Genomic DNA, 12,356 nt, shown 5'->3' with positions numbered 1-12,356 from the left:
ATAATTTCCTTAAGTTTAAAACTACCATTTGCTTATCAAGCCACTTGAGTACTTGGAAGAATATTGTGTGTAAATTAGCAGTCATGTTTTTCATGTAACAGTTTCAAAGTGTTCTCTATTGTAATGAGTTTCAGGATGTCCTTCTCTTTGATGCATGCAAGCATAGCAAAGGGTAACACAGTGGCGCAGCGGTAGAGTTGCTGCCTCCCAGCGCCATAGACCTGTGTTCCACCCTGACTACGGGTGCTGTCTGTACGGATTTTGTACATTCTCCCTTTGGCTGCATGGGTTTTCTCCGGTTTCCTCCCGCACTCCAAAGGCATGCAGGTTTGTAGATTAGTGGATAGTGTTAGTGTACGGGGTGATTGCTGGTCAGCACGGACTCGGTGGGGCGAAGGGCCTGTTTCTGCACTGTTTATCTAAAGTTGAAAGGGATTGACAGGTTGGAGAGTATAGATTTGGGGGGTTATAGTCTAAAAGAGACCAAGTATTTCAGCAGGGTGTTTATGCTACTCAAGCTTGTAATTAAAACACCTGGAATGATCTGAATACATAAGTTCAAATCCCAACACGGAAATTGTGAAATGTAAATGCACTGTTAGTTAAATAACCTGGAAACAGAAACAAGTCTATAGTGCAGACCGTAACACGATTGCATTGTTGTAAAAGTTAGTCTACATCCCCAGCTTACCTAAAGTATGTGGTTTATATACAGTACATGTCCAGAGCCCCAACAAGAAGATGGATTTTATATATTCCTATGACGTAACTCACTGAGCACTCAGTTAAAGTATAATAGATGCCAATTGTATTGGACACCTATATCTCAGGCAAAAATAAAAAGGATCAGTATATGAAATTAAGAAAGACACAGATAGCGTGGAAATGTCATGATGGCAGAGCTTTAAGGTGAGTGGGGCAAGGTTTAAGGGAGATGTGTGGGGTAAGTTTTTTTGCAGAGGGTGGTAGTGTGATAGTGGTGCCATTGAACAATAAGGATAAATAGTGAGGCTCCCTTTTGTTGGAGATGTTTAAAGCATGGCATCTTAGAGTCAAATGCAACTTGCCACCTCAACAGCAGAACTTGGCCACACAGTAAAAGCATAAAGGGATTACAGTAAAGGGTTGAGAATGCATCCTTGCAGGACACTGGTGCTGGGAATAATCGAGGATGTCTTGTTACCTATCCTTACTGATTGTCGTTTATGGGTCAGGTAATCAAGGAGCCAATTTCAAGGTGGGGTGGGTCCTAGATACAGGGGAATTGAGATATTTGGATGGAATTACAGTGTTCCTTTGGTGATTACCATTGACTTCTCACCTTAAACCAGTGTCCTCTGGTTCGTGATTCCCCTACTCTGGGCAAAATACTCTGTGTATTCTACTCCCCCATGATTTTGCACACCTCTATAAGATCACCCCTCACCCTCCTGAATGATATATCTGCGAGTGTTAGAATTATTTATATAAAAGTAAACATATATTAAATCCAAAGAGGTGTGATTTTGGGAGCTTTTAATCCAAAAAAATGTAAATTCGTCTATTTGGCCTGTCAGAAGCTTTGGTTGCCATGGATACTGCAGGGAGACTGGTTATTCAGCATGAACACCTGCATAAATGTCTATATATATTAATTCGTTCACACAACACAGAATCAACATCTGCTTTTAATGTACCTCTGAGTGTTTTGTTTTCATCCCAAAACCTTTTCGTGTGTCTTCGGATACAAATGATAATAAATTCGACCGACCGAGGGGGCAAGCGAGTGAGCGAGCGCCAACCGCAAAATCTGGGGTAGCCGTCCGCGGTGTGAGAGGCCGACGCATGCGTCATGGACCGGCGGACCGCCACCGCCGGCGGCTGTCGCGAGGGAGAGTCCGCGCGGGGATGTAGTGCCGGCTGGCTGGCGCGGCCGCAGTGACAGAGGCTGCACGGCGGGCGCCGCAGGAGATGCCGTCGTGAACCCGGCACAAGAATGTCTGTCCGATGAGATGAGGCTCCGAAGTGGGACTGTTGTGACGGCTGTGGTCCTGTGCAGCGTGGTGTCGGTGTCCTGGTACGCGGCGTTCTCCGCTCAGAAAGGTGAGGACCCCCCCCCCCCTCTCTCACTCTCGGAGGGGCGATGGCGGAAACGGTGAGGGCCCACCAGCATGGGCGGGGGGTCTGCACCCCCCCCCCCTCCTTACGTCCAGAGTACTCGCCCTCACTGCCAGAATGCTCCCCCTACTCACTCCCAGAGTACTTCCCCCTCCGCCTCACTGGCAGAGTACTCCCCCTCCTCACTCCTGGAGTTCTCTCGAAGTACACCTCATATACAACATGGACCGGAGTACACCCCTCCCCTCACTCCCCGGGTACTCTCTTCGCCCCTCACTCCGTACTCCTGGAGTACTCCCTCTCCCCTTCTCACTCTGATTATCCCCATATTCCAGAGTACTCCCCCACCTCCACACCTACTGTACCTCACTGCCAGAGTAATCCTCACCCCCTAACCTCACTCACAGAGTACTCCTCCTCCCACTCCAAAAGCCATCTCTTTCCTTCCCATCCCTGACTCTTGCTACCCCGTTCACATCCTAGTCTTGATCCCGCACCCACCTTTGTGCTCACTCTGACCCCAGCCATCTCTTCCCCACCCCTTCCTCCCTAACTGAATCCCATCCCTTCTGCTGTCATCCCTGCCTTCTCTTCCAAATCTCCTTTAATCCTAGGAATCATTTCCCCCACTGCACCAGCTTCCCAAATCTTTGATTTCATTACATCTCTCCACACTTCAAACAACTCTCCACACCTTTCCCCCCACTCTATCCCCATCCCACTCTACCCCCATCCCTCTCTCCCACTCTACCCCCATCCCTCTCTCCCACTCTACCTCCATCCCTCTCTCCCACCCTGTCCCCATCCTACCCTGTCCTCACCCCCCTCTCCCACACGCTCCCCACCCCCTCTCTCATGCTTTCCTTATCCTATCCCTCCTTCCCACCCTTTCCACTTCCCTCTCCCACTCTTTCCCCATCTCTGTCCCCTTCAGTAATTCTCTGATCGACCACCCTTCTCCCGGTTTACCCTGGGTTATCCCAGGGTACTGGTGTTGGGCTTATTTCAGACTTTCCCTCCTTGTCTCAGCTGTCCAAGAGATGTCCACGGCCCTGGGATCTGGTCAACAATGCCCCAAAGCCATGCCCTGTATTTGGGTGGAGTTGAGATATTGACAGCTGTGCGTGTGTGTGTTTTCAGTGCGTGTGTGTGTTTTCAGTGCTTCATTTTCCTCTTGTCATTTTTCTTTTTTCCCTCCGTCCCTCCTATTTGGCACAACCAAAGCTAGTTTGGTCATCCGGAGAGCGAATTGCAATCTTACCAAAATTGGTTTTAACGTTAACTTTGCAAGCTTGGTCGCTGGACAAAAACAAATCATGAATATCCTACAGTAGGATTAAGCATAGCAAGTCAATGTTTTCTGCTTTATTCTCTCGGGACCTGGTGTGTCTTGTAATGCTGTTGCTTTACTGTTGTGGACTCGGTTTTTTTCCTTGCTAGTGGGAAAAGGTTTGCATTGAATCAACACCACTACGACGCTCATGAAACTCTCTGCTCATCTAATTGTGCGAAGCTTGTTGATTAAATGTTTGGTTTTGGCAAGACCAACTGGAAGGGGCAATCGTTTGGTGGTTTCTTTTGTCTGCAGGGTCTTTCTGTTTAACTCTCCTCTAAGATCCCTGTGTGTGTTTTTGCGTGTGGAAAGGCATGCATGGGTTTGTGTGTGTGTGTGTACAGTTTGTGTGTGTGTTGGATTTGCAATCACCGTCACTGTTTACAGCAACCCAGAGTTGAGTAGGTTGTAAATAGAAGATGCTGGTAACTCCCTGGCTCGCCAGATTCTGTGGAGAGATGGCATTATGTTTCAGCTCCGTTTAAAATGCATCTGTTGAAAGGTCAGTGACCCAAAACTATTCCCTCCACTGGCAGCAGAATATACCCATGTTGCTTTTTTGTTAAAGTTGATGCAGGGTTTCAACGTTCCTTTTCCCCCACAGATATTGCTCGACCTACTGAGTTCTTCCAGCAGTTTTTTTAAAAAAGTGTCTGGTGCATTTGCAAAGCTATCAGATCTGAAGAAGGGTTCCGACCCGAAACGTCGTCTACCCAAATTCCTGCATCTGTAGTTCCTTGTATCTCGGATTTACTTTAGTCGAGATGCCTCCTGTTCACAGCTTTTAAACTGAATTCGGGCGTGAATATTGGTGTCATTGGAGGGAGGGTTTTGACAAAGGCCCAAAACTATTCCCTCCACTGCTGAGCACACCCACATTGATCTCATGATTGCATTTGTTGCTGTATTGTTCTGTGCAGGAGGTATACAACATGTCAGGCATCATCTGTCTTTGACCCAAAGTATTAACTTTTTCTCCACAAAGGCTGCCTGCCCAACCTGCTGAATGTTTCCAGCAATATCTGTCATTGTCATAGAGCTTTATTTGCCCACCTTGCCCAAACCGACTACATGTTGCATCTAAACTAGTCACACCTGCTTGCTTTTAGCCCATATCCCTCTAAATCTCCTATCTATGTACCTGTCTAAATGTTTCTTAAACATTGCGATAGTGCCTGGATTGTCACCTTGTAGTGGCGGAGAAGCATGTGTGGTCCTGAGATCCTGAGAGCGATGCCGTCTGGAGCAATGCTCCTGGTAGGGCCACCCATGGTGGTAAGGTCGAGGGGGAGGACTCTGACAAAGAGCAATCTAACCAAGACCTCAATGGTGGAACAGGCGGAGGACGATGGCTGACCTCAGTGGAGCATCACAACGGCTGGGAAGGCGGATGAAGGCTGCAGCAGAAAAGGGACTCCATGCCACAGGATCCTGACCTAGATTTTTTTGCACTACTTTGGGCTGCCATACAATCTTAATGCACCATTCTGCTTTTTTACACCGCTGCTGAATCTATTGTTATAATTATCATTACTGTAGGTATACTGTTTACTCTGAGCTGTATGTGAACAAGGAATTTCTTTGCACTGTGGTGTATATGGCAATAAACTGATCAGAAATTTGATCTGACTCTAAAATATTTTGGGTTAATACATGCTCTCTCAAATGCTGTATTTTCTCGACACATCTGCATCATCTTCTGAAGTAACAGCTGAAAATACTTGAAATCCTCAGTCGGATGCATCTGCAGAGAAATGGCAATGTTTCACATTTATCAAACATGGGGGTGTGTGTGGGGGGGGGGGGGGGTTAGCTAAGAGTTGTTAACTTGTAATGAAAGGTGGAGAGAGATCCAAAGAGGGAATAGTGATATGGGGCTCGACACCCGATTATGGTCCAGCCCCTTTGGCCTGAATCCAATAATTGGTTTAATTATTAACACGTGTGCCAAGTTGCACCCACAAGGGTGATATGCTGATTTAATGAATATATTGGTCTTTGTACTTGAGAAGACCAATATATTCTCCCTGCCCATTTGTGACAATTGGGCAGGAGGGACAATTATTTATGAAGCATCAGAGATAGTGTGCCCATTTTCTGGTAGACACAAGGAAAACGTTGTTCTATATATCCATGCACTGGAATATCATGGATGTCTGGATGTTGCTTTTCATTCCTGTTATGACATCATTGTCATTTGAACCATTTTATCAGATTCAGCATCGAGAAACTAAACACCTTAAAAGGAAGAAAATTGGCAAATAATATCATGTTACTTCCTGGTTGCTTAAAGTCATAGTCATGTTATTAATATGTAACTTTTTTTATTTCTGTGTTGCATTAGGTGATTCTCTTATCCTCTTTGATTCATCATATGAGCGAGCACTTTTTTTAATGCAGAGGCACCAAACAGGACAGTCATAGTGTCAAAGAGAATCAGAGTCATACAGCATGGAAACGGCCCTTTGGCCCAACTTGCCCATGCTGACCAAGATGCCCCATCTACACTAGTCCCAACTATCCATGTACCTGTCCAAGTGTCTTTTAAATGTTGTTAATGTACCTGCCTTAACTACCTCTGGCAGCTCATTCCATATACCCACCACAGCCTCTTGTGTGAAAAAAGTTGCCCCTCGGGTCCCTATTAAATCAGTCTTCTCTCACCTTAAACCCATGTCCTCTGGTTCTTCATTCCCCAACTCCATGCGTCTGGTGGCTGGGTTATAGCTGTGTGGTCAGCAAGATAATGTGTGAGATTATGGTCTAGCAGTAGGTGAACTCTTTTTGAAATGCAAGCAGTGGAGTAAATTTTCAACCTGCCTTTGGGGGGTCACGCTAAAGTTAATGCTTGAACAGCAGAATAACATAAAATGGGAGAAGGCCACGTGGCTCATTAAGTCTGCCTGGGCATTCAATACGATTGTGGATGATGCACCAAGATTTCCATGGCTCTCAATTCCCTGATCGTATAAAAATGTATCTATCTCTTTTTAAGTATTGGTTTATTGTTGTCACATTTACAAAGTTGCATTGAAAAATTGTGTTTGTATGCTATCCAGTCAATGCATACTATACAATCAAACCATGCACAAGTACAGATAGTGCAACGAGAAAAATACCAGAATGTTGAATATAGTGTTACAGCATTAGAGTCATTGCAGTTACAAAGAAGCTAGTGCAGATTAAACAAAAAAGTGCAAGTGCTGCAATAAAATAGGTTGGCAGATTAGGACTATACCCTTAATTTATGGAAGGGCCATTCAGTAGTCTGATAACGGTGGGGAAGAAGCTGTTTCTGAATCTGGTGGTATCTGTCTGACGGTAGAGGGGAGAAAAGGGAATCACTGGGATAGAGGTCCTCAATTATGTTGGCTGCTTTCCTGAGGCAGCATGAGGTATAGATGGAGTTGATGAGGGAGTGTGGGGAGGGAAGGGGAGATGCTGGTCTGTGATGGACTGGGCTACATCCATAACTCTCTGCAATTTTTTTTGGCCTTGGTTGGAATTGTTGCCTAACCAATCTGATGCATCCTAATAAGATGCTTTCTTTGGTACATCTGTGGAAGTTGTAAAAGTAATTGGAGATATGCTGAATTCTTTAGTCTTCTGAGGAATTGGAGGAGTTTAGTTTTGTTTAGAAATACAGCGTGGAAACGGGTCCTTCGGCCCACCGGTTCCGCGCCGACCAGTGATTCCTGCACACTAACACCATCTCCACACACTAGGGACAATTTTTACATTTACCAAGCCAATTAGCCTACAAATCTGTACTTCTTTGGAGTGTGGGAGGAAACCGAAGATCTCGGAGAATACCCACACAGGTCACAGGGAGAACATACAAACTCCGTACAGTCAGTACCCGTAGTCGGGATCGAACCCGGGCCTCCGACGCTGGATTCGCTGTAAGGCAGCAGCTCTACCATTGTGCCACCGTGACCGCTTTCATGTCTATCGATTCAATTTAATCATTGGTGTGCTTTCTCGTCCATCAATTCAATTTGATCGATTAAGGACAAATTGTTGGTGACTTTTATGCTCAGGAACTAGAAACTCTCAGTTGTCTCCCCTTCAGCCCATTGATGCTTACTGGTGCATGCACATACCTTGTTGCCTTCTCAATAACCAGTCTGAAGAATACTTCCTACCAGAAATAACACCTGAGTTACAATCCAAGTCTATCCAACCTCTCATTGTTGTTAATCCCCTTAATCCAGGCTTCATTCTGGTAAGATCGACACAAAGTGCTGGAGTAACTCCGCCGGTCAGGCAGCATCTTTGGGGAAAACGGATGGGTGACGTTTCGGGTCGGGACTCTTCATCAGGCTAATTGTAGTAGAGGAGTTTATCATTGTGGTAAACCTCCGCACCCTTTCCAAAACCTCCACCTTCTCCTTGTAATGGGGCGACCAGAACTGCATACAATACTCCAAATGCAACCAAAACAAAGTCCGATAAAGCTGCATCATGACTTCCTATACTCAATGCCCCGACCCATGAAAGCAAGTGTAGCATATGCTGCCTTTACCACTCTGCTTGCATTGCCACTTTCAGGGAGTTATGGATTTGGACCTCCAGGTCTCTGGGGAATTCCATTGATTCACCACTTTTATAGAAACTGAGGTTTCATACAATGTATCTGTGGTTACAGATTTAAAATTTACGACCTGCGTTGAGATTTTGCAATTGGCATTTGAATTGACGTAAATAAATGAAAGAATAAATAAAATGTATATTTAGACACTTTTGTGGGGCAGTTGGCGCGAGGAGCTTGCTACTGTTAATCCTGTGCAGAACTCTGTGACGGCTACAAGAACGTCAGCCCATGAAGATACCGCAGAGACGAAAGCCAGGCTTAAACATCAGCAAGTCTCCTGGTGTTGTTCCAGCTATTATTCCGTGGAAGGCTGATAACCAGACCATGTTTCTTTTGGTGTTTTGAGGAGGTGGCTCCTGGCAGGCTTTAGGCAGTCCGATTGAGTCATTGGATCTCTCTAACTTCATACTCTACTGGGAGCCAGGATCAGCACATTCTATTTAGTTTTTATTTAACCCAGGTCTCTGGCGCTGTGAGGCAGCCACTCATCCACTGCGCCTCTATGCTGCCCTGGTGTTGCACACAGACAATCATTTTAGTTTAGTTCGGAGAGACAGCATGGAAACAGGCCCTTCATTCCACGGAGCCCACGCCGACCACCTGTTCACAGTAGTTCTGTATTATACCACTTTCTCATCCACTCCCCACACACTCGGGGAAATTTAGTGGCCAATTTAGTGGCCAACTACAGTCCCGCATATCCTTGGGAGGTGGGAGGAAATCCGGAGGAAACCCACACGCTCACAGATTGAACGCACAAACTCCACACAGACAGCACCTGAGGTCATGATCAAATTTTTAAAAAAAATAGCAAGCAAAAAACACTATAGCTATAGCCCACCCCGCTTGCTCTCACTTCCTGAATCATGGTGGTTAAATCACTGGATTAGTAACCAGAGGTCCCAGCAGATTCACTGGAGGAATGACAGAAGCTGAGGAATTCGAAATACAAAGAAAATGTGGAATATAAAATACTACTATAAATAGCCATGACTATGAAACCAATGAATGATTCTAAATTGCTCGCTAGTTTATTAATGTTCGGCAGGAAAGAAAGTCTGTTGCCTTTACCAGGTTTGTGATAAAAAAACTGATCAAAATCCTAACTGCTTCCTGAAATGGCCAAGGTATTCAGCTCGGAGATGAAGAATCAGCAACAAATGCTGATTTAGCCAGCTGAATCCGTACCGTGCGAATAATTAAATTAAATTTATTTAACATCATGTTCTGATGAAAGGACAATGACCTGTTTCCCTCTGCACAGATACTGGCAGAAGATCTGAATATTTTTAGCATATGAAATTCTTGAGATTGTTGCTATCCATGGTGTTTAGCTTTTACCCTATAAACTCTAAAACAAGTGTTTTAAAGCCTCGTCTATTTTTAGTCTTCTAATTTGTGGAACATGCCACATGATTTATTGCACCATTACCTGTGATTTCTTGGGTAACAGTTGGTATATTCAATGTATTGGAAATGGTGGTTGTTGCCTTGAGGGTCCCGTAACGTTGAGGATAACTTGTTTCTACTCCGGGGTTTGAGGGAAGGTTCCGACCCGAAACGTTGCCTGTCCATTCCCTCCATATTTGCTGCCGGACCCACGGAGTTCTTCCTGCAGTCTGTATGCTGTACAGATCTTTGTTTAAGAAGGAACTGCAGATGCTGGAAAATCGAAGGTACACAAAAATGCTGGAGAAACTCAGCGGGTGCAGCAGCATCTATGTCTGAAGAAGGGTTTCTGCCCGAAACTTTGCCTATTTCCTTCGCTCCATAGATGCTGCTGCACCCGCTGAGTTTATCCAGCATTTTTGTGTACCTGCTGTACAGATCTGTTTGGTGGTGGTGCAACTGTTAAATTCCAAGACATTCAGGATCCCTGAACAAATAATCCAGAGATGCGAGTTCAACTCAGCACCTTCTTCCTCTGAGTGCATGGGCTTCCTCTGGTTGCTCCGGTTTGTTCTCATACCCCAAAGACGTACGTGTCTGTAGGTTAATTGGCCTCTGTAAACATTGCCCCTGAAGCATGTGTGACAAAGTGGGTATACATAGAACCAGTGTGAACAAGTGATTGATGGGCGATGTGGATTCGATGAGCTGAATGGCCTGTTTCCATGTTGTATCCCTAAAACTACAACCTTGGACCCCTTGGCCGTTGAACCAAGGCATGACTCATGACCAAGGCAAGGTGTGATAGCTAGACAAAAATGCTGGTGAAACTCAGCGGGTGCAGCAGCATCTATGGAGCGATGGAAATGGGCACCTTTTCGGGCCGAAACGTTGCCTATTTCCTTCGCTCCATAGATTCTGCTGCACCCGCTGAGTTTCTCCAGCATTTTTGTCTACCTTCGATTTTCCAGCATCTGGAGTTCCTTCTTAAAAACTCTGTGTGATAGCTTATGTTTAATAGTGATCCCACATGTAACGGAATCGTGCTTTTAGTCATCGAAAGGACATATTTGGGAGTTGCGGTGAATGCCTTGGAGAGGTTCTGAGATGTAAAGCGTACACACTGAATATATATGTGGAATGTGGAGGAAACACATGTAATAATGTGATGCCAATCAAGTAAAGTATCCTTTTGTTTTGACTTTAGGCTGTGTGGTGGAATCTGGAGTGAGTTAATGCGAGTGTACGGACAATAAAAAGGCATTGGTGTTGGATTTGTGTAATTTGATGCTTGATGGTTGGCGTGAACTTGGTGGGCTGAAGGGTCTGTTTCTCTGTTGTATCTCTCTGACCCTGGCTGCACTTACCTATCTGTGTCCATGACTGAATATTGTTGATGCATATAGTTGCTCTCTGCTTCATTGTATCTGAATTGTGGATGCATTTGATTCCATAATAATGTGACATCAGCTTCACTTTGGATCAACTCCATCTCCCAGTGTATTTGCTGGGTAACTATATAATTGCATTTCCAGCTCGGGTTTGTTTATTGGGCTAACTATTATTAATTGTACACATAGTCTTTGCTTCAATCGGCAACTCCAGTAACATATCATCCCACTGCCCAGTGCTGATAAACACACAAAACCTTCTGTTATTCTCTGCCCTCTGCCTTTTAGTCCTTGGTATTGTAATTTCTCGTCTCTGTCCAGAAGAAGCCTCTATCCACCTGTTTTTGGAAACATCCCTTTAATTTTCGATGCCTCATGGAATCATTTCAGTCAGTTCTATTGGAGATTCAGATTTTCACATCCTTTTGTCAATGTGTTTTCTCCTAAGAAATAGTAATAATGCGGACAGCTCTTTGAGTTTGCTCCGTCATTAACTTATGACAATCCTCCAGCTTACTCTAAAGATAGACACAAAGTGCTGGAGTAACAGCGGGTCAGGCAGCATCTCTGCAGAAAGAAAATAGGTGACGTTTTCAGGTCGGAATCCTTCTTCAGACTGCACCTTACTTTATTTGCCCTCTCAAACCCCATATCCCACTTGTGTAGGAAAGAACTGCTGATGCTGGTTTAAATCAAAGGTAGACACAAAATGCTGGAGCAACTCGGCAGGACAGGCAGCATCCCCAGAGAGAAATAATGGAGAAGGGTCTCGACCCGATGCGTCGCCCATTCCTTCTCTCTGGGGATGCTGTCTGTCCCGTTGAGTTGTCCCAGCATTTCGTGTCTACCCATATCCCATTTTACTTATTCTCCTTTAGTCCCATAAATCCATTACTATTTGGCTTGATAATGCTTAATGACTAAGCATCCATGACCCCGAATTTTTAAGATGGTATCGAATTGATTTGTGTGAAGAAATGTCTCCGTTGATTCTGAATTGCTGATCCCTTATGAGGCTCTGGCTCGTAGTTCTAGACTTCATATACAGTGCATTCAGAAAGTATTTAGACCCCTTCACTTTTTTCACATATTGTTACGTTAGAGACTTATTCTAAAATGGGTAAATTCTTTTTTTTATCATCAATCTATACACAATACCCCGTAATTAAAAAAGCGAAAACAGGTGTCTAGAAATTTTTGCAAAGTAATTAAAAATAAATAACTGAAATATCACATTTACATAAGTATTCAGACCCTTCACTCCGTACTCTGTTGAGGCACTTTTGGCAGTGATTACAGCCTCAAGTCTTCTTGGGTATGACGATACAAGCTTGGCACACCTGTATTTGGGTAATTTCTCTCAATCTTCTCTGCAAATCCTCTCAAACTCTTTCAGGTTGTATAGGGAGCGTCGATGCACAGCTATTTTCTGGTTCCCCCCCCCCCAAAGATATTCGATCGGGTTTAAGTCTGGGCTCTGGCTGGGCCACTCATTGTCACTCACAGACTTCTCACGAAGCCACTCCTGTGTTGTCTTGGCTGTGTGCTTAGG

General features: G+C 44.7%; 2 protein-coding genes across 5 annotated transcripts in view; one reads left to right on the top strand and one right to left on the bottom strand.

Annotated features, from left to right (window-relative positions):
* The window catches only part of sqstm1 (sequestosome 1), a 42,118-nt gene extending 40,314 nt beyond the window's left edge, over window positions 1–1,804 (bottom strand). The window contains exon 1 of one of the 4 annotated variants that reach the window (XM_055642846.1): window positions 1,677–1,804. The gene's annotated coding sequence lies outside the window, so the exon portion shown is untranslated. The remainder of the gene's footprint in view (window positions 1–1,676) is intronic. The other 3 variants (XM_055642850.1, XM_055642849.1, XM_055642848.1) reach the window with 3 other exon arrangements.
* Window positions 1,805–1,831: 27 nt separating this feature from the next.
* The window catches only part of mgat4b (alpha-1,3-mannosyl-glycoprotein 4-beta-N-acetylglucosaminyltransferase B), a 137,337-nt gene continuing 126,812 nt past the window's right edge, over window positions 1,832–12,356 (top strand). Inside the window, 2 exon segments of the mRNA XM_055642845.1 lie at window positions 1,832–1,897; window positions 1,899–2,082. Of these exon segments, the coding sequence (XP_055498820.1) occupies window positions 1,832–1,897; window positions 1,899–2,082 (250 nt within the window).

The sequence above is a fragment of the Leucoraja erinacea genome, chromosome 11 (assembly GCF_028641065.1).
Source record: "Leucoraja erinacea ecotype New England chromosome 11, Leri_hhj_1, whole genome shotgun sequence".
In the NCBI taxonomy this organism is placed as follows: domain Eukaryota; kingdom Metazoa; phylum Chordata; class Chondrichthyes; order Rajiformes; family Rajidae; genus Leucoraja; species Leucoraja erinaceus.
The sequence above is the reverse complement of the archived record's forward strand: the minus strand, read 5'-3'. Positions and strand labels throughout refer to the sequence as shown.